General features: G+C 50.5%; 1 protein-coding gene across 1 annotated transcript; it reads right to left on the bottom strand.

Moving 5' to 3' along the window:
• Window positions 1-15757: 15757 nt before the first annotated feature.
• On the bottom strand, window positions 15758-21140 carry ATP5MJ (ATP synthase membrane subunit j). Its single transcript, XM_043489372.1, has 4 exons — window positions 20989-21140; window positions 17294-17417; window positions 16549-16572; window positions 15758-15908 (listed from the first exon to the last, which is right to left on the bottom strand). Exons 2-4 carry the CDS (start codon window positions 17415-17417, stop codon window positions 15874-15876), a joined length of 183 nt encoding a protein of 60 aa, XP_043345307.1. The 5' UTR covers window positions 20989-21140; the 3' UTR covers window positions 15758-15873.
• Window positions 21141-23516: the final 2376 nt, after the last annotated feature.

Genomic DNA, 23516 nt, shown 5'->3' on the forward strand with positions numbered 1-23516 from the left:
GTGCTGAAACTCAAACCGAGTCGCTCTGTATGTGCTGTCCTGTGGCCTGCTTTTGCCTTGAGCAGACTAAATCCTGGAGAGCCTGTCCGTGTGCAGAGATCTTCTTTACGACCTGCGTCTGCTGCAGAGGGCCCCGGGCTGCAGCGACGGCCACCACAGGAGTAGGCACCCTGTCTGTGGAGGAGGAAGGTTAGGCTTCCTCCTGTGGAGGCTGTGTGACCTGCCCCGGGTCGCGTCCCGCTGTGTGAGGGTCAGGGGCTGGGAGGGGGGCAGGCGTGACTGCTGAGTGTGGAGCACAAGGAAAGCTGCGGCAGCTGAGGGGGACACCGGGGCCAGGCCCCAAGGAGGAAGTCCGCGGGCCTCCGTGGGTCTCAGCGAGTCCACGCGGAGCGCCGGAAGTTGGCCTCCGGCCCGGAAGCCGAGGAGTCCCTCGCCCCGCCCCGCGTCCGCTCTCCCTGTGGCTCTGCAGCCCGCAGCCTCCCCTCCGCGGCCTGGTGCTAAGGGCTGGGCGCTGACCGCGGGGGCCCTGCCTTCCAGGACACCCAGCCGCGCCGCTGCCGGGCCAGGTGCGGGCCCACATCTCCCCACGCCCCATGACGCCAGCGCTGGGTGGCCTCTGCCGGCCCGGGGAAGGCCAGGCCCCCGGGTGGGCCGGGGTGTGGCCCGCGGCGCTTCCCGCGAAGGCCAAGGTGCTAATTGGGGCGCGCTTCCCCTGGAGGCGGAAGGACGCCGGGAAGTGGCCTCCAGCCTCCCCCGGGCACTGTGTCCTCCTGACTCACTGCTGGCCCGCCCGCCGGCCGCCGGAAATCCCCGGACCTCCGCTGAAGGACCTTGCCCTGTGCTCCCGGCTGATCCACTTTCCAGGCTGAAAGAGGCCGGGGCGATCCCCAGAGTTTGGGGCGGCGTGGGTGCGGCCGGGGTGTGTTCTCGGCCCGGTTTCCCCACCGGACCACCTTGTGCCTATCTCCTGGGAGGCCACCGGCCCGTTCACAAGGCCACTTGGGCCCAGTGGCTCAGGGACCCCGCTGGCAGCAGGCTGTCACTCGGGTCTTCCTGAAGGGGTCCCAGCGAGGAGCGTCCCACCCCACAGGACCTTGGTTTGGCCTGCAGGTTGGGTGCGCCCCAGGCCCTCCTGCTCTGCTGGCTGTATGACTGACCAGCTGCGTCTGGCCCTGCAGGCCTCCTGACCTACAGCGGAGACTGATTCTGTCTCAGGTGCTGTTACCTGGATCTGACTGGAATCTGTTCAGAAGGAGCGGAGCAGGCTGGCGGCAGTCCGCTGCGCTGGGGACACTCGCATGCTGGGTCGGTCTACATCTCCAGCAAGCCGGCTCAGTCCTGTCGAGGCCCATGGGGCTCACTTTCTGGGGTTCTCAATCTGGCTGCAGAGGCGAATCTCTTGGGGAGCATTTAGAAATTTTTCATGTGAAACATTGTTAATATTTTCCATCAGGCTTGTTACAGGGTTTATAATGAACTTTCATATCCCCATATCAATGATCAACTCAATTCATGCCCATCTTGTTTTATTTATACTCTGCACAATTCTCCTTACATTGTTTTGAATCAGGCAAAGAAAGTTGTTTTTTCTTTCCTTTTTTTTAAAGTACAAGTCCCAGACTCACCCCTAGGAATTTAATTGAGTCATCCAGGCTGGGGCCCAGAAAGAGTGTATTCTAGCAGCACTGCCTCCTGGGAGGTACAGAGATGCAGCCAGTTGGGGGGCTGCTCAGAGCTGGCAGATCTATGGTGCTGCCTCCAGGAGAGGCTAGGTGACACCGTGAGCCCCGCAGAGGTGAGGCCCACATGGCATGTCCGGGTTTGGATGGACCATTCAGAGGGTGCATGATACTTTCACTCCAGATAAGGGGAGAGACCACACATGGACAGGGATCCTGTCCAACTTGGACCTGAGGGGCCTGCAGGGGCTGCTGACAGCTCTATTGACCCTGCACTCAGGGAGAGCAAAGACCACAGTGTGTAAACCCACTCAGAAAGGTTAACTGGTCAACCACAAGGCTGCATGTTCCCAGGGGGCTGGGCCAGCCAGTTCCTATCTAAGGAGATCCGGGCGCTGGCGGAGCTGGCCCACAAAGGATGCTTTGTTCCCCGTTAAAATAAACACTTCCCCTGGATATTTACTCCCGGGACTTGAATGTAATATGGGGTGTAAGTTACTCTTTAACAGGAGACTTGATCCAGGTCACCAAGCTCTCCTGAACTAATTTCCTGGAAGAAAGGTAGGCCTCTGCCAGCCCAAGTGGTTATTAACTGCTCCCTGTGGTGGTCAGAGAAGCTGGCCATGGCTTTCCCTGGGGCCCCAAGTCCCCCCCCAGAACGCTGGTCCTGCGTGGGCCACCCTCAGCCTTCCCTGAAGAAGAGCAGAAGTGAACAGGGAGTCCTCACTATCTGGGCAGTGAAACCAGAGGCTTAGCAAACTTTTTTTTCCTCTGGGAGGTGAGAAACCTGTCTGTTCAGTTCCCATTGGGAGCGAATATGAGCTGACTTGGGCTCCTGGCTGGAGAAGGGGGCACTGCAGACGTCCAGGCTGGCTCTTGGCACCAGGGCCCAACCCGCAGCCACGGCAACCGCCACCAAACCTGGACTTCTGGGTCAGGGGCCTTGCGTTGGCATGCTTGACACACCCACTGGGGAGCTTTACAAATCAAAATTTTCAAAGCCTGCTCAATGATGGAGTGAGAGGTGATGGTCAGAGCTGTCGTGAAGGAAAGTCGCTTCCAGTCTCTGCTCGACACTGGACCTGAAGGCAGGCCGTGCGCAGGATGGCTGTGCCCGCTGGCCTGGTGTAGAAAGATGGGACTGGGCCAGTCGGATGTCCCCTGCAGGTATCTGGACCAGGAAGAGAGGGAGAGGCCCCAGGGAGGAGGGCAGTGCAGCAAAAGTGTCACATGGGCCCCTCACGGCATCACGGCCGTGTCCTCGGGCCAAGAGGAGAGGAGTGGGCGGCTCAGGCACCAGGGGGAAGACGTGCTGTGGGGCCTGGGGGGATGCGGAGAGCTTCCACCTCCCAGAGCCAATTCTGGTTCCAGGAGGCCCAGGGGCCCCAGTGCTTTCCTGGGGTTTCCAGGGACCCCCTGTCCCTCCTGGGCCTACATGAGTGGACAGGCCCAGTGAGAGCATTTGGGACAGACACCTGTGGACCCCGGGGCTGCTCTCCTCCTGGCCTGTCTGGGTTTACAGGAGGGGCAGGGGTGGAGCCGGGCTGGCCCCTGCACAGGGGGGCGGTTCTGGGCTGGTCCAGTGTGGGTCCAACGTCCACCTCCTGGGAAACACGGGTCGGCTCTCACTGGCTCACAGGCTGCGATGCTGGCGCCTGGCAGTGGGTGTGGGGTGTGGCCCACCTGTGAGAGCGTTCTGGCGAGAACAGAGACCACATGGGTTGCGGGGGGGGGTTGCTCGGGAGGTTCTGGTCAGTTGTGACACTAGCTCCATATTTGTTATACACACACTTGACCACAAATGGGGGACTGGAAGATAGTCGGCCTCCTAGAGAGGACGGAACCAAGCAGGACCTCTGACGCCCAGCTTCATGCTCAAATCAGGGCTGGGAGGCAGACGACAGCCCAGCCTACTGCCTGGATGCACTGGGGGTTGGAGGAGAGACGACCCTGGGCCCAAGTCCACCAGAAATGGAGTCTAGGGCCACAAGACTGACTGTGGCCCCCCCGCACTGGTAGGGTGGGGCTCCCAGCCTCGGCCAGGAATGGGGGGCAGGGGAGGGAAAGGAGACCAGTGCTCGGACCTGCAGCCGCTCCCCAGTGACATCTGGGCCCGGTGTTAGGAAAACCTAGTGTGCCCGCCGTGACTCACTGCCTGGGCAGAACCAGGTGGCTGACGGCCTTGCCACAGCCTCTGCTCCAGGCTTCCTTCAGAGGCGGGCTCTTCCCAGGTCTTGAAAATTCTGACTGTGATCAGAATCTCCTAAGACAGGGAAGCCTGGCATGTTGGAGTCACAAAGAGTAGAATATGACTTAGTGATTGAACAACAAAAACAACATGAAAGACCCAGAACTGCCAAAGCCATCCTAGAAAAAAGAACAAAGCTGGAGGGAGAACGTTCTCAGACTTGAGACAATACTTCGGTGCTACAGTAATCAAAACAGCACGACTGCTGGTTAGTTGCTAAGTCGTGTCTGACTCTTTTGTGACCCCATGGACTGTAGCCTCCTCTGTCCATGGGATTTCCCAGGCAAGAATACTGGAGTTGCCATTTCCTTCTCCAGGGGATCTTCCCAACCCAGGGACTGAACCTACATCTCCTGCATTGGCAGGCAAATTCTTTACCCCTGAGCTACCTGGGGAGGCCAAACAGCATGGTGCTGGCACAAAAACAGACACACAGATCAGTGGAACAGAACATACAGCTCAGAAATAAACCCACACACGACGGTCAGTTAATCTTTGATAAAGGAGACAGTATACACAGTGGGGAAAAGACAGTCTCTTCAGCAAGTGGTGCTGGAAAGTTGGACGGTTGCATATAAACCTATGAGGTTAGAACTTTCTCTCACACCATACAGAAAAATAAACTCAAAATAGGTTAAAGACTTAAATCTAAGACACCATAAAGAAGAGAACACAGGCAAAACATTCTGTGACATAAATCACACCAATATTTTCTTAGGTCAGTCGCCCAAGGCAATAGAAATAAAAGCAAGAAGAAATAAATGGGACCTAATCAAACTTACAAGCTTTTACATAGCAAAGGAAACCATAAATGAAACAAAAAGACAATCTATGGACTGGGAGAAAATATTTGCAAATGATGCAACTGACCAGGGCCTAATTTCCAAAATATACAAACAGCTCCTATAATGCAATTACAAAGAAACAAAAACAAACAACAGAATGAAAAATGGGCAGAAGACCTAAATAGACATTTCTCCAGAGAAGACATCAAGATGGCCAATAGGCAATGAAAAGATGCTCATCACTGCTAATTATTAGAGAAATGCAAATAAAAACTACAGTGCAGTACCAACCTCACATCAGTCAGAATGGCCGTCATCAGAAAGTCTATAGGGACTTCCCTGGTGGTCCAGTGGCTAAAACTCTGTGCTCCCAATGTAGGAGGCCCGGGTTCAATCCCTGGTCAGGGAACTAGATCCCACATGCTGCAACTAAGGGTTCGCATGCCACAAATAAAAGATCCTATGAGCCACAGCTAAGACCTGGCGCAGCCAAATAAATATTAAAAAAAAAAACAACAACAAACAAACCCATGAATGGACCTAGAGATCATCATATGAAGCAAATTCACAAAGAGAAAGACAAATAGCATATGACATCACCTATGTGTGGAACTTACAACATGACACAGAGGAATTTATTTATGAAACAGGAACAGACTCACAGACATAGAGAACAGTCTTGTGGTGGTGGGGGGGGGAGGGAAGGATTGGGAGGTTGGGATTGGCAGAAGCAAACTGTCACACAGAGAATGGATAAAACAACAAGGTCCTCCTGTGGAGCACGGAGAACAGTGTTCAACATCCTGTGATAAACCAAAATGGAAGAGAATGTGAAAAAGCATACATACCTAGTAGTCACTTGGCTGTGGAGCATTAATTAGTAACACTGTAAATCAGCTATACTTCAAAAAAGCTTAAAAAAAAAAAAGATTTCAGGGCCAAAGCCTCTCGGAGAAGAGATTTAGGCAGGACACCTGGCGATGCCTAACTGTACTCCGGGAGGAAGAGGCTTCTAGGTCTCACGCAGCTGGGACACTCTGGGTTAAACTCCTTAGAGCTTTTCCCCTTGGAGGACTCAGTCTTGAACGGGATCGTGGGCACCGCCACTTTCTCTCCAACAGAGGGCGCAATTCCCAGGACGGCTTCCCCACCGGACGCCTGAGTGCTATGGTGATAGGAGCCCCTTTACATATGTGACAACTATAGACTCTGCTGTGTTTATTCTGAGTACGTTTTGCTCCCAAATCAACCCTAAGTGAATTGTTTTGAATTCAACCTGTGATTACAGTGAAGCTTATGCATTGAAATGAAGAGAAAGGAAGTTTTACTCATGAAAGACTGATAAAAAGTTTTAGGTTTATTGATAGCTCATTTACTTCTCAACTTGGCCAGTTTTTGTCGTTTGCAAGTTCACACGTATCTTAAGTTTGTATTACTGAGTAAGGATTACGTACAATCACCTCCTCATTTATTTTGTGAATGTGTACTTCTAAATGCACATACTTAAATTTCAGGACTCCTCAAGTATTTTAATATTACTCTTGCATCTGAAAAACCCACATCATCTCCATCTGCTGAGACACACTTTGCTCAAGTGAAGGTGAGTGGAGGCTGAACTCATGGGATTTGGCATGCCAGCCTCTTCGGTTCAGTCACTGAACCACATCTTTATTTTTTGAAGGGGTCTGACTAGAAATTTAAAAATCGTTTTTACAGCTTTGCACACGTGCTCAGTCGTGTCTGACTCTTTGTGGCCCCGTGGACTATAGCCCGCCAGGCTCCCCTGTCCATGGGATTTTCCAGGCAAGAATACTGGAGTGGGTTACCATTTCCTCCTCCAGGGGTTCTTCCCAACTCAGAGATTGAACCCAAGTCTCCTGTGTTTCCTGCACTGGTAGGCAGAATCTTTACCACCGCACCACCTGGGAAGCCCGTGACAGCTTTATTGAGATATAATTGATGTACAATAAACTTCATGTTTAAAATGTACAATTTATGTTTTGACATATGTATATACTCGTCAAACCATCGCTGTAATCAAGGAAATGAACACCTCCGTCAACTCCAGTCTCCTCCTGCCCTTTGGGCTCCACCCTCCCACTGCAGGCAACCACCGGTGCCTCTCATGTTGCTACACATTCGTGCATATTTTCTAGAACTGATTATAAGTGGAATCACACCGTATGTCTTCTTTCCTAGTTTTTTTTGTCACTCAGCATGGTTATCCAGAGACTGACCCATGCTGTATGTATTGATAATAGATTTCATTGCTGAGGAATCATCCACTGTATGGATATTCCAATTTATCACTCATTTGCTGATGGACATTTGATTTCCCCTCCTCCCAATTTTTGGTTATTATTAAGGAAATTGCTATGAACAATCACGTATATATACATTTTAGGATATGCTTGGAAATTTCTATAAAAGCCTGCTGGGGATTTGATTGGAATTGTCTTGAATCTATAGGTCAATTTGAAGATGCTTGACATCTTAACATGACTGAGTCTTCTTATCCATGAGTGTGTGAAAGAGTTAGTTGCTTCAGGCATGTCTGACTCTTCGGGACCCCCATGGATTGTAGCCTACCAGGCTTCTCTGTCCATGGATTCTCCACGCAAGAATGCTGGAGTGGGTTGCCAGGCCCTCCTTCAGGGATCTTCCTGACCCAGGGATTGAACTCAGGTCTTCCCAATTACAGGAAGGTTCTTTACTGTCTGAAAGAATCTGGAGAGCCAGGGAAGCCCTATCCATGAGTACATCTCTCCATTTATTTGTCTTAATTTCTCTCAGTGCTGTTTCATAGTTCTCACTTTTCAGGTCTTGCACATCTTTTATCAAATGTATCCATACATATGGCCTTGCCCCAGAATAATATTTTAAATGGCATTTAAAATACTTCTTTTCCACTTGTTTCTTGCTCTGTTGTTCAGTTGCTAAGTCATGTCTGACTCTGTGGCCCCGTGGACTGCAGCACGCCAGGCCTCCCCGTCCATCACCATCTCCCGGAGCTTGCTCAAACTCATGTCCGTTGTTTCAGTGATGCCATCCAACCATCTCATCCTCTGTCGTCCCCTTCTCCTCTTACCTTCAGTCTTTCCCAGCATCAGGGTCTTTTCCAGTGAGTCAGCTCTTCCCGTCAGGTGGCCAAAGTATTGGAGCTTCAGCTTCAGCATCAGTCCTTCCAGTGAATATTCAGGGTTGATTTCCTTTACGATTGACTGGTTTGATCTCCTTGCTGTCCAAGAGACTCTCAAGAGTCTTCTCCAGCACCATAATTAGAAAGCATAAATTCTTTGGTGTTCAGCCTTTATGGTCCAACTCTCACATCTGTACATGCCCACTGGAAAAACCATAGCTTTGACTATACGGACCTCTGTCAGCAGTTATGTCTCTGCTTTTTAATACACTGTCCATGTTTGTCACAGCTTTCCTTCTAAGGAGCAAGTGTCTTTTAATTTCATGACTGCAGTCATCATCTGCAGTGATTTTGGAGCCCGAGAAAATAAAATCTGTCACTGTTTCCACTGTTTCCCCAGCCATTTGCCATGAAGTGATGGGACCAGATGCCATGATCTTAAATTTTTGAATGTTAAGTTTTAAGTCAGCTTTTTCCCTCTCCTCTTTCACCCTCATCAAGTTCCTCTTCATTTTCTGCCATTAAATTGGTATCATCTGCATATCTGAGATTGTTGATATTTCTCTCAGCAATCCTGATTACAGCTTGTAAGTCATCCAGACCAGCATTTTGCATGATGTACTCTGCATAGAAGTTAAATAAACAGGGTGACAATATGCAGCCTTGACATACTCCTTTCCCAATTTTGAACAAGACTTGTGTTCCATGTCTGGTTCTAACTGTTGCTTCTTGATCAGCATACAGGTTTCTCAGGAGGCAGGTAAGATGGTCTGGTATTCCCATCTTTCTAAGAATTTTCCACAGTTTGTTATGATCCACACAGTCAAAGGCTTTAGCGTAGTCAATGAAGCTGATGTTTTTCTGGAACTCCCTTGCTTTCTGTACAATCCAATGGATGCTGACAATTTGATCTCTGGTTCCTCTGCCTTTTCTAAACCCAGCTTGTCTATCTGGAAGTTCTTGGTTCACGTACTACTGAAGCCAAGCTTGAAGGATTTTGAGCATTACCTTACTAGCATGTGAAATGAGCAGAATTGTATGGTAGTTTGAACATTCTTTGGCATTGCCCTTCTTTGGGATTGGAATGAAACTTTTCCAGTCCCGTGGCCACTGTTGAGTTTTCCAAATTTGCTGGCACATTGAGTGCAGCAGTCTAACAGCATCATCTTACAGGATTTGAAATGGTTCAGCTGGAATTCCATCACCTCCACTAGCTTTGTTTGTAGTAACGATGATCATGTGGTTTTGTCTTTTCTTTTGTGAGGTTGGTATATCACACTGATTGATTTGGGTATGCTGAATTATCCTTGTCACCCTGGGATGCATTCAGCTTGGTCGTGGTATATCTTTTTTATGTGTTGTTGGAATCAGTTTGCTAACATTTTGTTGAGAATTTTTGCACCTGTATTCATCAAAGATTTTGACCTGTAATTTTATCTGCTTTGGTATCAGGGTGATGGTGGCTTCATAGAATGTCTTTAGGAGTGTTTCCTCCTCTTAATCTCTTGAAAGAGTTTGAGAAGAATCAGTAGGAGTTCTTATTTGTATGTTTGGTAAAATTCACCAGTGAAGCCACCTGGTCCTGGACTTTTGTCTGTAGGGAGTTTGTTTACAGATTCTATTTCACTTCCAGTGGTTGGCCTGTCCAAGTTGTTTATTTCCTCTATGTTCAGTTTCAGTGGACTCTGACAGGATTCCCTGGTGGCTTAGTGGTAAAGAATCTGCCTGCAATGTAAGAGATGAGGGTTCAATCCCTGAGTTGGGGAGATGCCCTCGAGGAGGAGATGGCAACCTACTCCAGTATTCTTGCCTGGGGAATCCCATGGACAGAGGAGCCACGGGGTTGCAAGAGTCAGACATGACTTAGCAACTAAACCCACCACACGTTTCTAGAAAGTGGTCTATTTCTTCTAGGTTGTCCAACTGGTGTTGGCATATGATTGTTCATAGTATTAGTTTTTGTGTGTGTTTCTTTGGTATCAATTGTGATTTCTCCTGTTTCATTTCTTATTTTGTTTACTTGGGTCTTCTCTCTTCATGGTGAGCGTTGGCCTAAGCTCTTTTGCATACACCCTTCTGGTATCACTAAGCTCTTTTATTTTTTTAAATTGAAGTATAATTAAGTTACAGTGTTGTGTTGGTTTCAAGAATATAGACAGTGATTCAGTTATACGTACACAGACATATTCTTTTTCAGATTTTTCCATTATTATTATAACTACACTCTTTTAATCATTACACATCTTCGTTGGTAGATGACAAGAATTTCTTGAAAGAATAATTGCGAGGACAAGTTCCTCCCTAGCTTGAAGGGTCTGGGGAGGACCCAGATGAGGTGGAGCCTGTCACTACAGCTCCAGACCCCTGTCCACTCCCGGCCCTGAGTGCACTCCCGGCTTTGCCGGTCTCCCCCAGGGCAGCCCCCACAACGCTGCTTCTGGGGCCGGTCCCAGGAGGGCCAGGAGTGCTGGGCTTGCATGACCGCCAGAGTGGCCACTCCCCGGGGTCCCCCGGGTTGGCTTCTTCCTCCTCCAGACTGTGTTAAACCAGGCCTGCTCCTTTCCACCTCCCGGTCTCTCCCGGGACATGTCCCCAAGGAGCACCTGCATCTGCGTCCCCGCCTGGCGTCGGCTTCTGACGGGCCGTCCTCAGCCTCCTGACACCCTTCCGATGAGCGTGAGAGGAACCCCAGGGGTGCCGAGGACAAGGCCCGCACACGGGGCCTCAGCACGGCCACCACAGCCTCCCGCCCTTCACAACACCTTCCTTCAAGTGACCTGACGGCCCAGCCCGTGACTTAGCGGTGTCGTGACGGCCTGCCGGCGTCCTCAAGCGCCCAGGAGCCTGGCGGAGGCCCCCAGAGGGGCTCCCGCGGGGACCACGGCGCAGAGGAGCCGCCTGGCCTCCGGCCGAGGTCTGCCTGCTGCGAACAACGCAGGACTCAGAGCAGACACTGCCCTTAAGGTGCGGCCGTTCTGCCTTTTGAAAACGGCAGAAAGCCAGTGGCCTTGAAACCCAGTGACTCTGCCAGTGAATCCAGCACTGAGGCCTCCCGTGCCGCCACCCAGGGAGCCGCAGCGGCTCCGAAGCCCACCCCGCGTGCCGAGGCGCCCCTGGCCCTCCATCCCTACAGACCCCCTTGCCGCGAGTCAGCGGTGCCCTGAGCCGCGGGCAGTGCCTCGAGGCCCCCACCAACCTTCAGGACGGAAGGGAGGCCCTGCCCTCCCTGCGCAGACCCTGCCCTCGAGCTCCGCACCATGGAGCCAGTGGTCCAGCAGAGACGGCTCACTCGCACTGGACGGGGCTGCGGGTCCTTCCGAAGGGGAGCAGCCGAGGGGTCCTCTCTGCAATGGCTTCGGCCCCAGCGGCAGCTCTCAGGACGGGGTCCCGGGGCTCCTGCAGCGGCGGCAGCGCCTGGGAACCCCTGGGAAACGCAGGTCCCCAGGCCCCGCCCCAGACCTGCCGCCTCACTCGCTGGGGCGGGGCAGCGGCCGGGGCTTCAGGGAGCCACCTAGCAGCACGTGACTAGACTAGGTGGGCCTTTGTCGGCGAAGTGATGTCTCCGCCTTTTAATACGCTGTCTAGGCTTGTCAGAGAAATACAACTGATTTTTGTATTTTGACATTTGATCCTGCAGACTTGCTAAACACTATTTAATAGAGTTGGCGGCTTTATGGAAGATGACTTAAGGTTTTCTACACACGCTCATGTTGTCTGTGCATAGTTCTACTGTACCCCATTCTCCATGTGTTTTTACGTCTTTATCTTGCTCCGCTGGAATGGCCGGGACTTCCAGCCCGACATGGAATACGAGTGATGAGAGCAGATAGCCTCATCGTCCCAATCATAAAGGGAACGCAGTCAGTCTCACCACCGAGGATGACCTTCGCTGGAAGTAGACGCACTTATAGATGCACTTATATTGTGGGCGTCGTTTTCTATCCTTGCCTAGATGAGAAACTTGACATGAATGGATGCTTAATTTTGTCTAATTCTTTTGTCATCTCTTGAGATGACCAGTTTTTCCTTGTTATTGTAATATGATGAGCTACGTTGATTTTTTTTCCTTAGTTAAGCAAAGAACACCTTATTTCTCCTTATTTCTGCTATATTAACAGCATAATGCCCTAAGAAATAACTATTTCAATTGATGTATAGTTCATTTACAATGTTAATTTCCATATGGATTCTTATTACATCTGCAAAGCTCAACCGATTCTTATTACATCTGCAAAGCTCAACCTCCCACTCCATCCCTTCCCTAGTACTATTTTAGTTTTGGCATTATAACATGTATTAAAAAATACAGGTCAGCATGCATGCCTATTAAACAGCATGCCAGTGATTACTACTCCCTGGAGAAAACAATCTTGTAGACAGACTAGCAGTCAGCTGAGGGTTGTGTTGTCTTTGTTCTTAAGAATCAGTATGTTTTCTGCTGTTTGCCAGATTCTTCTCTTGGGGGATCTGCTAGTATAACCTTACGCCTAATCCTAGTCAGGGTTTCTTGGAACTTCCCAACCTAGGAATCGAATCGGGGTCTCCTGCATTGCAGGTGGATTCTTCACCAGCTGTGCTACGTGGGAATTCCTACATGTCCCATTGAGTTTTGAATCTTAAACCTTTTTAAATCTTAAACATTGGTCATGATTCTTCTTTTTACTTTTGATGGGATTTAATTTGCTACAATTTTGTTGAAGACTTTGGCATCTACATTCAGGAAGGAGTACTGGTGAATGATTTTTAATGTCATTCTACTTTCCATTCCCTGAGAGCAGCTGGTGCTGATCTCACAGAATGAGTCGGGGAGTCTTTCCCCCTGTTATACTAAGGAAGAATTGGTGTACAATTGGTTATTATTTCATCAAAATTTGGTGTGACACACCAGGGAAGCCATCTGAGCCTGGAGCCTCTGTTTGAGAGTTTTCAACTACAGGCCACACTTCTTTAACAGACGCAGCGCTGCTCAGTTTCCATTTCTTCTGGAGTGAGCTTTAGTGGTTTGTGTAAGAATCTGTCCACTTCACACACCCTGTAGAATTTTCTGGTCTAGAGCTCTTGTGATACCCCCTTGACCTATTTGTTACTGGCCAGGCTGGGCCTTCGTGGCTGTGCGTGGGGCTTCCGTAGCCGTGGTAAGCAGGGGCCTTTGGTTGGGGTGCGTGGGCTCTCCGCCGTTGCGGCCTCTCGTTGCAGGCAGGGCTCCGGAGCTCCGGCTCAGTACTGGCGCCGCACGGCTCGGCCGCCTCGGGGCGCACGGGGTCTCCCTGGATCAGGAACGGGACCGGTCTCCTGCATTGGTAGGTGGACTGCTGTCCACTGGGCCACCAGGAAGTCCTCCTTATCCTTTCAATATCTTAGAATCTATAGTAATGGCAGCTCCCTCATTCTTGATACTATTTTTTTTTCTTCACCAGTTCAGCTAAAGGGTTTCCATTTTATTTATTTTCTCAAAGTACAAGCTGTTGCTTTCACCGACTGCCTACTGCTAACACCTGGTCCTACATGAGATACCAGGTGGAAAGAGGTGAGTTAGTGTCCTCCACATGAATCTGGAATGTATGATCAATCACCTCACAGCTGCTTTACAGCTAGACTGGGGCGCCTGCACCCCTGGGATATACAATGACAAGTTAGAAACATGTGCCTCCTCCCAGAGGCTTCTTTGAGGCTGAAACATTGTTCAAAGTTAGCCCTTCAGATGCTGGAGCTGTGTTCTCCCCCGCCTGCCTCAGGATGCGCCACGGTTACGGTGAAGAGCAGAGGACTAGGCAAGGACCAGGGCAGGGAGACCTCAGGATAAACGGCCCCCTTGGAGCACCGTCTGGAAAGGAAACTGGCAGCTCTCACTCGCAGCTGAGCTCGAGGCCCTCTCTGCTTCTGCAGACGCCTCAGAGCTGCTCTGAACGCTCCCCTCCCCGCCCCCAGCACCACTCCAGGCCGTCCCAGCTTGGTGCTCAGCGCCCACAGGAAGCCTGGTGATGACGGGCTGGCAGCGAGCACCAGCTCCCCCTACAGGCTGCCTTGGGCGCAAACAGCAAGAGGGTTCTGAGCAGCAATAAAAGTGCCTCTGTCTACAACCTACCTCCCTGCCTCCACTTAGGACTCAGGGACAAGAAACCAGCTGGTGGGACTTCCCTGCTGGTCCAACAGTTAAGACTGCACCTTCCAATGCAGGGGATGAGGGTTCAATTCCTGGTCAGCGAGCTAAGACCCCAGATGCCATGTGACCAAAAAGAATCAAAACGTAACACAAACGATATTGTAAAAAACTCAATTAAAAAAAAAAGGAAAGAAAAAAACCAGCTGGTTCATCTCCAGGGGTGGGTCTCGCCTCTGTGCATCACTCATGAGCCACAGGGCCACAGTCCCAACAGCCCCTCAGCCCACTTTCCGCACAGGTCCTGGATGAGTGGGGAGCATCTTTTACAGATGGCTGTTTCCCCACGACTGTAACTACGGGAACCTGCAGGCAGCAAACGGAGCCTCCTGCACGCCAATGCCTCTGCTGACACCAGGGCCTGTTCCCGGCCTCACCTTCTCCTCCGGACAGAGCTCAGGCTCCCAGAGTCAAGTCCTGGTCCCAGCCCTGGCTGGCCAACCCCTGGCGCGTCACTGCCCCCCTCAGCCCCAGTCTCCTCTGTAATACGGGACGACAGCCCCACCTCGCTAGGTTCTCAGGACTGCATTGCTGACGGGCAGCACCGTGGGGAATGTGGCTGAACGCTGGTGGAGTGGACCTTAAGGGTTCTGGGTAGGGTGCGTTTTTTGTATGGATCAGCAGTTCTCAAAGTGTGGTCCTGGGAACCTGTGAGAAACAAGTTCTCAGGCTTCTTCTACACCCAAGGGAGCTGCAAACGCTGGGCCTGCTAGTCCCTGCTGACAGCCCTCCAGGGGATGCCGTCTCAGACAGACGGCCCGATGAGCAAATTTTAAAATGAGGTCCTTTTCAATTGCAGAGCTGACTCATCCTCTGGAGGCAGTTATCAGAGAAAATGCTGTTCCTGCAAGAGAATGGACCCCTGCTCCCAGCTCCAACGCCAAGGCCCTCTGGGACTGTGACACTTTCACGCCAGCTTCCTGTTGCAGCCGGCGAGGCTGAAAAGTGGGTTTTATCCCTGTTTTACAACAGAAACCAAGGCTCAGAGACCCCCTTTGAGAGTGGCAGCCGTTTCTCAGGCAGCATCCATGGGCCTGACTTGACACTAGTCCTGGAGAACAAATGAAAAGCAGGGATGGTCACTGCTCTTAGGAGAAGAGAAGCTGGCCAGAGACCAGGCCCAAGACCTGGGCCACCATTTTTATTCAACAGGTAGACACCACCACCTGCACTTCTACCCTACGCTTACTGCTTCAGGATCTACTTTTTGAATGCAGTTCTAGGGGTTTTGGTAATTGTCTTAGATGGAGAAAAACATTATGCGGTGTTCATTTGCTATCAGTCAAGCTAAAAGAAATATCAATTGATTTTTTTTTTTTATTATGTATCTTGCTTTATAAGTGACTTCTGGACAAAATCTTCTCCCGGAGTCTCTCATTCCACCTACTATGTGATTTAGCACTGCCTTACCTCTAAAGCCTTGTACAGTTTGAGTAACACATGCTTTTCCACACCTCCTCTTACTAAGCTCCACAGTAACCCTGTCAGAACGTCCCTGTTCATTTTCCAGGTGAGAAAGGGAGGCTCAGCGAGGTCACAGCACCAAGCGTCAGAAGCACCTGCTCAACAAACATTTACTGACCTTGGGGCCTGAGTGCCTGGATGTGACCCCCGACTCACTGCGGTGCGTACTCCTCAGCCCCTCAGGGCCCCTGAGGACGGCCGACCTGCCGTGCAGACCTGCTCGGGGCGGGGCGGGCGGAGGGCGGGCGAGGGGCGCAGGGAGGGACACGGGTGCAGACAGCGTGGGTCTCACAGGTACGTTTATTCATGCCCCAGGGCAGCGGCGCTGCAACACGTCAACACGGGGTCCCACGTTCCCAGAGCACAGCCAGGCCGATGTCCCGTCCGTGGAAAGCTGGTTAGTGATGACCGTGAGCCGGCGCGGGGCTGGAAGCTTTCCAAAGAGAAGCACAACATAGAGACAGTTTAGGAGGGGAGGGAAGGGCAGGCTGCAGTCCATCATGTAAGCCCGCACCGACAAGCCAGGGGTGTGAAGGACGACTTCCGGTACCAGGAGGTGACAGGAGGGCTGTGTCTACGGCAACGCACACGGAGGGTCCGGGGAACCCGCCTGGGCACAGAGAGCGAGGGCATGGAAGTGCCCCTCCCCACGCTCACGGGCCAGCCCCGCGTCTGTCTAGGGCTCAGACGGCTAGTTCCACTGTCACGTGGAAGGGGAGTGAAGAGGTATCTAGCACCAGAGTACAACTTTACGTTTTCAGGGCAGCCCACTCACAAAGATAACTCCTGCGTCCCCTTACTGCTGGCACCAGCTAGCTCTGATCAACTCACTTCACTCCTGGGAGCTACACTCAGCCCAAGGGCTGAGTAATGGTTTTTAAGCTCAGTCTACAGGAAGCAGAACATCAGGCTCTGCTTCAGCAGACGAGCACTCTATGTTCTGACATGTCCCCTCTGGGCCTGAATGCTCACTGAAACAGCTGTTGGCTTCAATTCACAACAACGAGGTACCTTGTCTTGAAAAGGTATGATGGTGTTTTTCACTCCCCACCCATTTTAAGCAGAAATCTTACCTTTCAAGGCTTTACTTCTTTTATCTAAAATAAATGGAAAGAAAAATTGGTCATATCAATTCTTTGCAAAAATGCCTTTAGCCAACTTATTGTTAAAATCATCATCTGGCTGAAAAGTTCATACCTTAGGTAAAGCTGTTAAGTGATGCTTTCAGAAAATAGTAATCCTACAGTGCTTCAAAGCCACAAAGTGGTAAAAGTTCTACCACAGATGTTCTCTGAACAGTTAAATAGCCCTTCATGATCTGCAGGACTCTTCACTCCCCACCACATCCCAAACTCCAGTCCTGCGGTTTAAAGTTTTCTCCTTTCTTCACTCTTTCTTATTCATACACAATTGGGCCTCATCTCTGCTCTACTGAGAACCAAGTGGTTGCTCTGCCTCAAGTTTTATTATGAAAATATTCATTCAGATCAGTGGAAAAGGTACAATAGAACAGTGTATACCATGACACTTCACCCCTAAAAATTTTAACCTGCCTCTCTTAAAACTAAGGATGTCTCCTATGCACTCTGAATATTGTCACACCTAAGAAAAGTCACAATTCCCTGATATCAAAGCCTTGTTCAAATCTCTCTTATTGCTGACACAGCTCTCATACGCCCCATGTGTTGACAAAGGACCAGCAGGGTTTCTGGTGTGCCCTGCTAGTTAAGGGCCATGGTTTCTTTACAATATGAACTGTGATTCCTTTTGAAAGGAATTTCCTTCCTGACCTCTAATGAATCAAACAAAGAAACTTACCAGCACTCCTGATTTTATAAACGATGTAGGCCATCAACCCCGTTCCTACCCAAATCTCCTGGTAAACTTGGGTATAGTAGGGTTTCATGGGGATCCAAACTTTCTTAATAAGACTCTGAAGCATCTGAAAAGGAGCACAGTGGTTAAGTATTACCATGACTGTTGTTTTAATAAACCTAACTGCTAAGACGTTTCCCTTTATTAAGTTTGACCCTATTTCTCAAACTATTCAGTGGGCAGCAGCCTCTATGCCAGACCTGCTCCCCAAAGCCATCCCAACATCTACGTGGGGGCTCTGATCTTAACAGCTTTCTGAGCTCCACACACTGGCAACACCCCCGACCCTGGCCACCCAGGCACTCGGCCACTTCACATTCCTCCAGGCCCAGCGCTCTCCCAGCCTACACTGTCCCTGACAGCCTGCCTCTGAAAGCTACCCTCCACCAGTGCCCCCAAATCATGCCCAAAACCACACACTTCTAAAACTTTAAAACTAGTACATTTGCATCACCGTGTTAACAGTTGCCTGCACTCGATGCTGAAAAAGAACGTGGTGATTTCCCTGTGACATTAACACCCAGGCTTGGGCCCACCTTCATTCAGTGAATCTCAGGCCTTCTCTGTTTTAAGTTCAGCGGTACTGAGACCTAACTGACACGTAAGCCTGTGCGGTATTTACGGTGAACACCAGGGTGGGGACCTGACACGTGCACCTGTGGATGAACTTCCCCCGTCCCGTTAAGTAACACGCCCATCACCTCACTGTTGTTTTTTTTTTTTTAAAAGAACTTTCAGTTCTATTCTCTTAGCACACTTCAACTATGCAATTAAGTGTTAGGACCTACAGAGTGTTACACGCATCCCAGTCTTGAAGTCTACTGTTAAATTCGGAGAGCCTGAGAGGACGCTGTCACTTCATAAGAGATGCAGTAATAATTTATTTAATCAATAAAATTATTACTGGATTTGATTAGGAAAAGCCATCACATTCTGAACTGACATAGCTCAACTTTATGTGCAGTTCTCAAAGCAATGCTTTTGCTCATAATTCACGAGACTCTAAAATTATGTGCTCTCACTTTCCTTTTAATAAGCTTTGCAACATCCACGGTGATCTACTAAACTATCGCCACTCAAATCATTGTGAGGAACACTGACATCTAAGTACTTCTCATCTTACTAGGCAACACTGCTTTGGCTTCAGTCAGCAAGGCCGCCCCAGCCCCAGGCTGATTGCGCCTCACCAACCGTTCCTTTCACATCTCTACTTGGCTACACGGAATTTCACTTGGGTTTCCTCTGGTTTTCCATGAGTGAAACCCGTATCGTGTGACCATTATTTACTCAGCAGATGTGAAGTGTGCATGTAAGAGGTGGCAGTCACTGTTTCCGGAGCTGAGACACGGCTCCTAAAGAGCCAGGAGCTCAGGGGGAGCAGTGTCCTCAGCAGAGGCAAAGCCGAGACCCCGCAGTCAGGACGTGCCTGGAGTGGGAAGGCCCTCGGGAAGGCCGTGGCGGCTGCTGGGGCTCACGTCTGGACTGTCCCTCTTGCCAGCTAACTTGAACTATCCTGATTTCTTCATCTCTAAAGCAGGGATAAAACCACCACCGCCCTCGGAGGGCTGTGGGGAAGACAGAGGTGCTGCTCTGCGTCACAGCACGTGCTGCGCCACGGCAAGCGCTCATACACACGGCATCACAGCTGCACCGGGCGGCAGGCGGCCAGAGCACGGAGGGCCTTGGGGGCCGCAGCAGAGAGGGTGGTTCTTACCCTAAGGCTGTCACACAAACCTACACACTTGTGAAGCACTTGACACGCTTATCGCCTGCACCCCAGGAGGAAGCTGCCCGAGCTCACCCAGCCGGATCTGTGCCTCGTGACTGAGGATCTGCTCTGAGGCCTGGCTCCCAGCTCTTCCCAGGAGAGCACAGACCCAGGCTGAGGCCCGGGCCTGGAGGCTTGCCCCCGAGTGGCCTGGGAAGACGTGGCGGTGCCCTCATACGTCCTGTCCCCAGGCAGTACTGGGATGCTCCGTCACAGCACAAGACTCCAAGAAGCCAACAGTCCCACCTCAAAAGGCACCAGAGAGGATGCCATAGGACGTGGAGGCGGCCTCTGGAAGCCCCAGACGGGAAGAGTTCAGAGGCGCTGAGCGTATTCCTCTCCTCGCTGCGTCCAGCACTGACTGGGAAGGAAGACCAGTGGGCTTGGAAGCCTGTGAACCTTGGGTTCCTACATGAGTTCTGCCTACTTTGCCCTCCACCTTGGGCAAGTCTCAAAAGATGTCGTTTCAGAGGTTTCCCTTTCTGTGAACCACAGACAGCTCTACTTGCCCTGCGGGGCTCTCAATGGAATTTCAGGAGGAAACACAAAGGACCCTGGCCTGCCTGTGCAGTCGCTCAGTTGTGTCCGACTCTTGCGACCCCATGGACTGTGGCACACCAGGCTCCTCTGTCCCTGGGGATTCTCCAGGCAAGAATACTGGAGTGGGTTGCCATGCCCTCCTTCAGGGGATCTTCTCCACCCAGGGATTGAACCCAGGTCTCCAGCATTGCAGACTCATTCTTTGCCCTTTGAGTCACCAGGGAAGCCCGGCCTACTGCCTGGTGAGGAATAAAAACTCAGTAAATGATCACAAGCACAGAAGGAACCTCTGCAAAAGGCCAGCTGACTGCAACAGTACTAAGCTCCCGGGGTTCTACAAAGGACTTAAGCTTAAGAAGATGAGGGCAAGGCCCAGGCCCACTGGAGGCCTTGGAACAAGGCCAGAGGAAGACCTAGAAAGAAAGTGCACAGCAAACCGGGAAGGTCAGAGGCCGGAGGAACAGACCAAACTAACCTTCCGTTATCTGGATCTGCTGCTCAAGGCCCAGGCCCCTGGCCTTCTCTCCTCACTTAAAACGATCTGAGACTGCTACAGGGCAGGTATACTGCTAATGCTCACCTCCTATCTGCCTTTGACTCAAGATTTCCACGTTAGGTCGGACAAATGAGTGTCCCAGAGGTCCCCTACTTCTCCTGCCTGAGTCCACTCTGTCCAGCCACGTTTCCCAGATCTGCGTGGGTTTTATTAGCGCCCACTCCTTCAAAGGCCCATCCTAGTCAAAAGCCAGATGGGAGTGCACTGTGCCCCTTTAAGTCTGCAGTTTCTGGAGCGCTAAGTTAACAGTAAACCGTCACCTGAACCTACACATAAGACCGGAAACGTCTGACCCGTTGAGCCCGGACCAGGCTTCACAGGCTGAATGTCCGTGCAATTGCAGTCACCACCTCGGATCCCCTTCTGGTCCCCGTCTCGCCCCTCCCATGGCCTTGTCATACGTACAGGGTAGCTCTGAGAACAGTGAGCAGCGAGGAAACCTGAGGGATAAAGGCGAGAGGCCACTAGACGTGGCGCCGAAGTGCTCGGCTTGGATCCTGACTATCACTTACTAGCCCCGTAACCTCGGGAGAGGTGGCTGACTTTCATGGCCTCCCTTTACAGTGGGGGGCCGCGGGGGAAAAGGCGCGTGGGCAGCGGGAGCGGTTGGGCCCCAAGGTCAGCGGGGGTCGAGGTGCGGCTGTGGGAGGGCCGGGGAAGTTCCTGCCCGCGGCCGTGGAGGCCATACGGGGCCCCGGGTCTCCGCCGCCCGCGGTCCAGCCCTCACCATCCCGGTGGCCCCGCGCCGAGCCCCGATCCCGGCCACACACTCACCTCTGCCAAGGACCAGAGGCTCAGGAAGCCCCAACTCAGAACCGCAGACTCGGAAAGGTCACTCAGCGCGCAGACGCCGCGCGGGGCCTGCCGGGAAGGCGGAAGGAGCGACGGTGCCCCTGGCCAGAGCGCCTACCTGACCGCGCCTGCGCACCACAGCGCCCCCAGCGGTTCCACCGGATGGAGGCCAACAGCGCGAGCGTTGGGGGAGGGGACGTGGCAGGGTTTTGGGTCTTAATAAGGTGACCAACCGTCCGGATTTGCCCGGGAGTGGGACTTCCTGCGCTGAAACAGGGAAGGTCTTGGACAAACAGGACGAGTTGGTCTACCTGATAACGGGAGTCTCTGCTTGCTGTGTTAATGGCCGAGAAGCCGAGTCTCCCACCTCTGGGTTTCTTGCCATTTCTCTTTGTGTTATCAACATTTTTGCTCTGCATGTTTTTATGCATCAATTCCGTGCATAGTAATTCTACTCAATAGACAGTATAAATAAAGACTTAATACAGGGACTCCAGACACTGGACCTAATAAACGTAGGTTTTAAAAAGACCCATGCTTAATATGCACAAGGAAACACAAAATAAGGCTGAAAAATTAAGCAGAAAACTGGAAATTGTAAAAAAAAATGAAACAAAAGAAAGGCACTTAATTGACTTGAAAAAAGAGCCAAATAGAAATTTGATTGATTTATAGCAGTTGAAGAATCACTGAATTGGAGGCTGGGTTAGAAAAAACCATTCAGGAACACAGACAAAAGAGAGGAACAGCAAGAAAGTCTACCATAATATAACTGCCAATCTAGGATTCTATGCATGAGGAAATTAGCATTCAATGAAGAAAGCGAAATGACATTTTGGACCAACTAAGACTGAGGGAATAATCAGCAGTAGATCTGCAGATTAAAAAAAAAAAAATCGGTGTTCATTATTCAGGCAAAAGAAAAGTGAGTTCAGATGGAAGGGTGGGGAGGAGAAACAGCAATGAAGTGGCCCTGCTTCAAAGGGAAGAAAGCTTAGGATTGAATGAAGCTGTGCATCAAACTCGGAAAGCTTGTCATCTTACAGTATTGATGCTCAAAATGTGGTCTGGGGGATTTCAAGACTCCTTAGGGGTCAAAACTGTTAGTCATAATAATAGTAAGATGTTATTTATCTTTTTCATTAGAATTTTCTCAGAAGTGTATGGTGGAGTTCTCCAGAGGCTGTATGACTTGTGATGTCACAACAGACTGAGAATCCAGTTGTCAGCCATTAAGGCAGGCATTAAGAGGTCTGTGAAAACGTAGACGTGTCACTCTTCTCAAACACAAAAATTGGGGGGGCAAATATAGTGACTTTTCTTAATTATTCACTTTAACACGAAATGGTTTTATTAATATTATAAAATTAATTAAAAAAGTAAAACCTTTCTCAGTTGTAACCCCTAAAAAAGTAGATAGAACCCACATAAACAAAAGCTCTCTAGGGTCTTCAACAATTTTTAAGAGTGTAAAGGAATCTTGAGACAAGGACAAAGTCTGACAAACACTCTTAGAAAAAGAATGTTTTAGACTTATAATGAGTTAGAAAACTGCAGAGGACAAAAAGTACTTAGGAAAAACCTCAAGGAGTTATTTCAAGACAAATCATTTCAACTTAAAACTCCACTTGAGATCAACAGAATTTTAATGTCCTTAGTTGCTAACCCAACATGGCCCGCAAGAAACATGGCCCGTGGTCAAAGAAAACAATGTTTAAAGAATGGGCCATCCAAGCAGATTTATTCAAAGTACAAAATGCTATATTTTGTGGGTGAGGAGGGTCAGTGAAGATATGAAAGTTATTTTGGGCAAAGCTTCTCCTGTTATGGCATCAACATCATTTGTAATTGTCGTCTGCTGTTTTCCCTTTAGGCCTGCAGCCCCACAAGCTCTGGGAATGCAAATATGGGAAACCTCCACCAAGGCCCACTCTGGGGCCTTCCCATGTGCCCTGACCTAGGTGTCCACATGCCTATGCAGAACTATCAGGCTGCCTCTTGTGAACTCTGGACTTTGGGCAGGAATGCTGGATGAGCTGGGCCAAGTGACTAAAGAGGGCCAAGAACTACTCGTGAAGGGAAGGGGGCTCAAAGCAGGCCCTGGGGCAAGCCTGTGGCATCTCCAGACCTGTCATCACTTGTTCTGTCACCCTCAAAGAAGACTCACAACTGAAGCAGCAGATCCAATCTATGCAGCAGTCCACTGAAAGGCTCTTAGTCTAAACAGGTGACCTCAGCCACATGCCCTGCTGACTCCTCCCCCAGGGGTTATGTATCATATTCCTTGTTAGCATGCAGTATCTTCAGCTACCTTATGTTGTTATAAAATACTGTAGTGCTTAATCCGGTTTTTGGACTTCCCTGATGGCTCAGTGTTAAAGAACCTACCTGCCAATGCAGGAGACAGTTTTGATCCCTGGGTTGGGAAGATCCCCTGGAGAAGGAAATGGCAACATGCTCCAGTTTTCTTGCCTCAGAAATCCCATGGACAGAGAAGCCGGGAGACTTCT

The sequence above is a fragment of the Cervus canadensis genome, chromosome 17 (genome assembly GCF_019320065.1).
Source record: "Cervus canadensis isolate Bull #8, Minnesota chromosome 17, ASM1932006v1, whole genome shotgun sequence".
Taxonomy (NCBI): domain Eukaryota; kingdom Metazoa; phylum Chordata; class Mammalia; order Artiodactyla; family Cervidae; genus Cervus; species Cervus canadensis.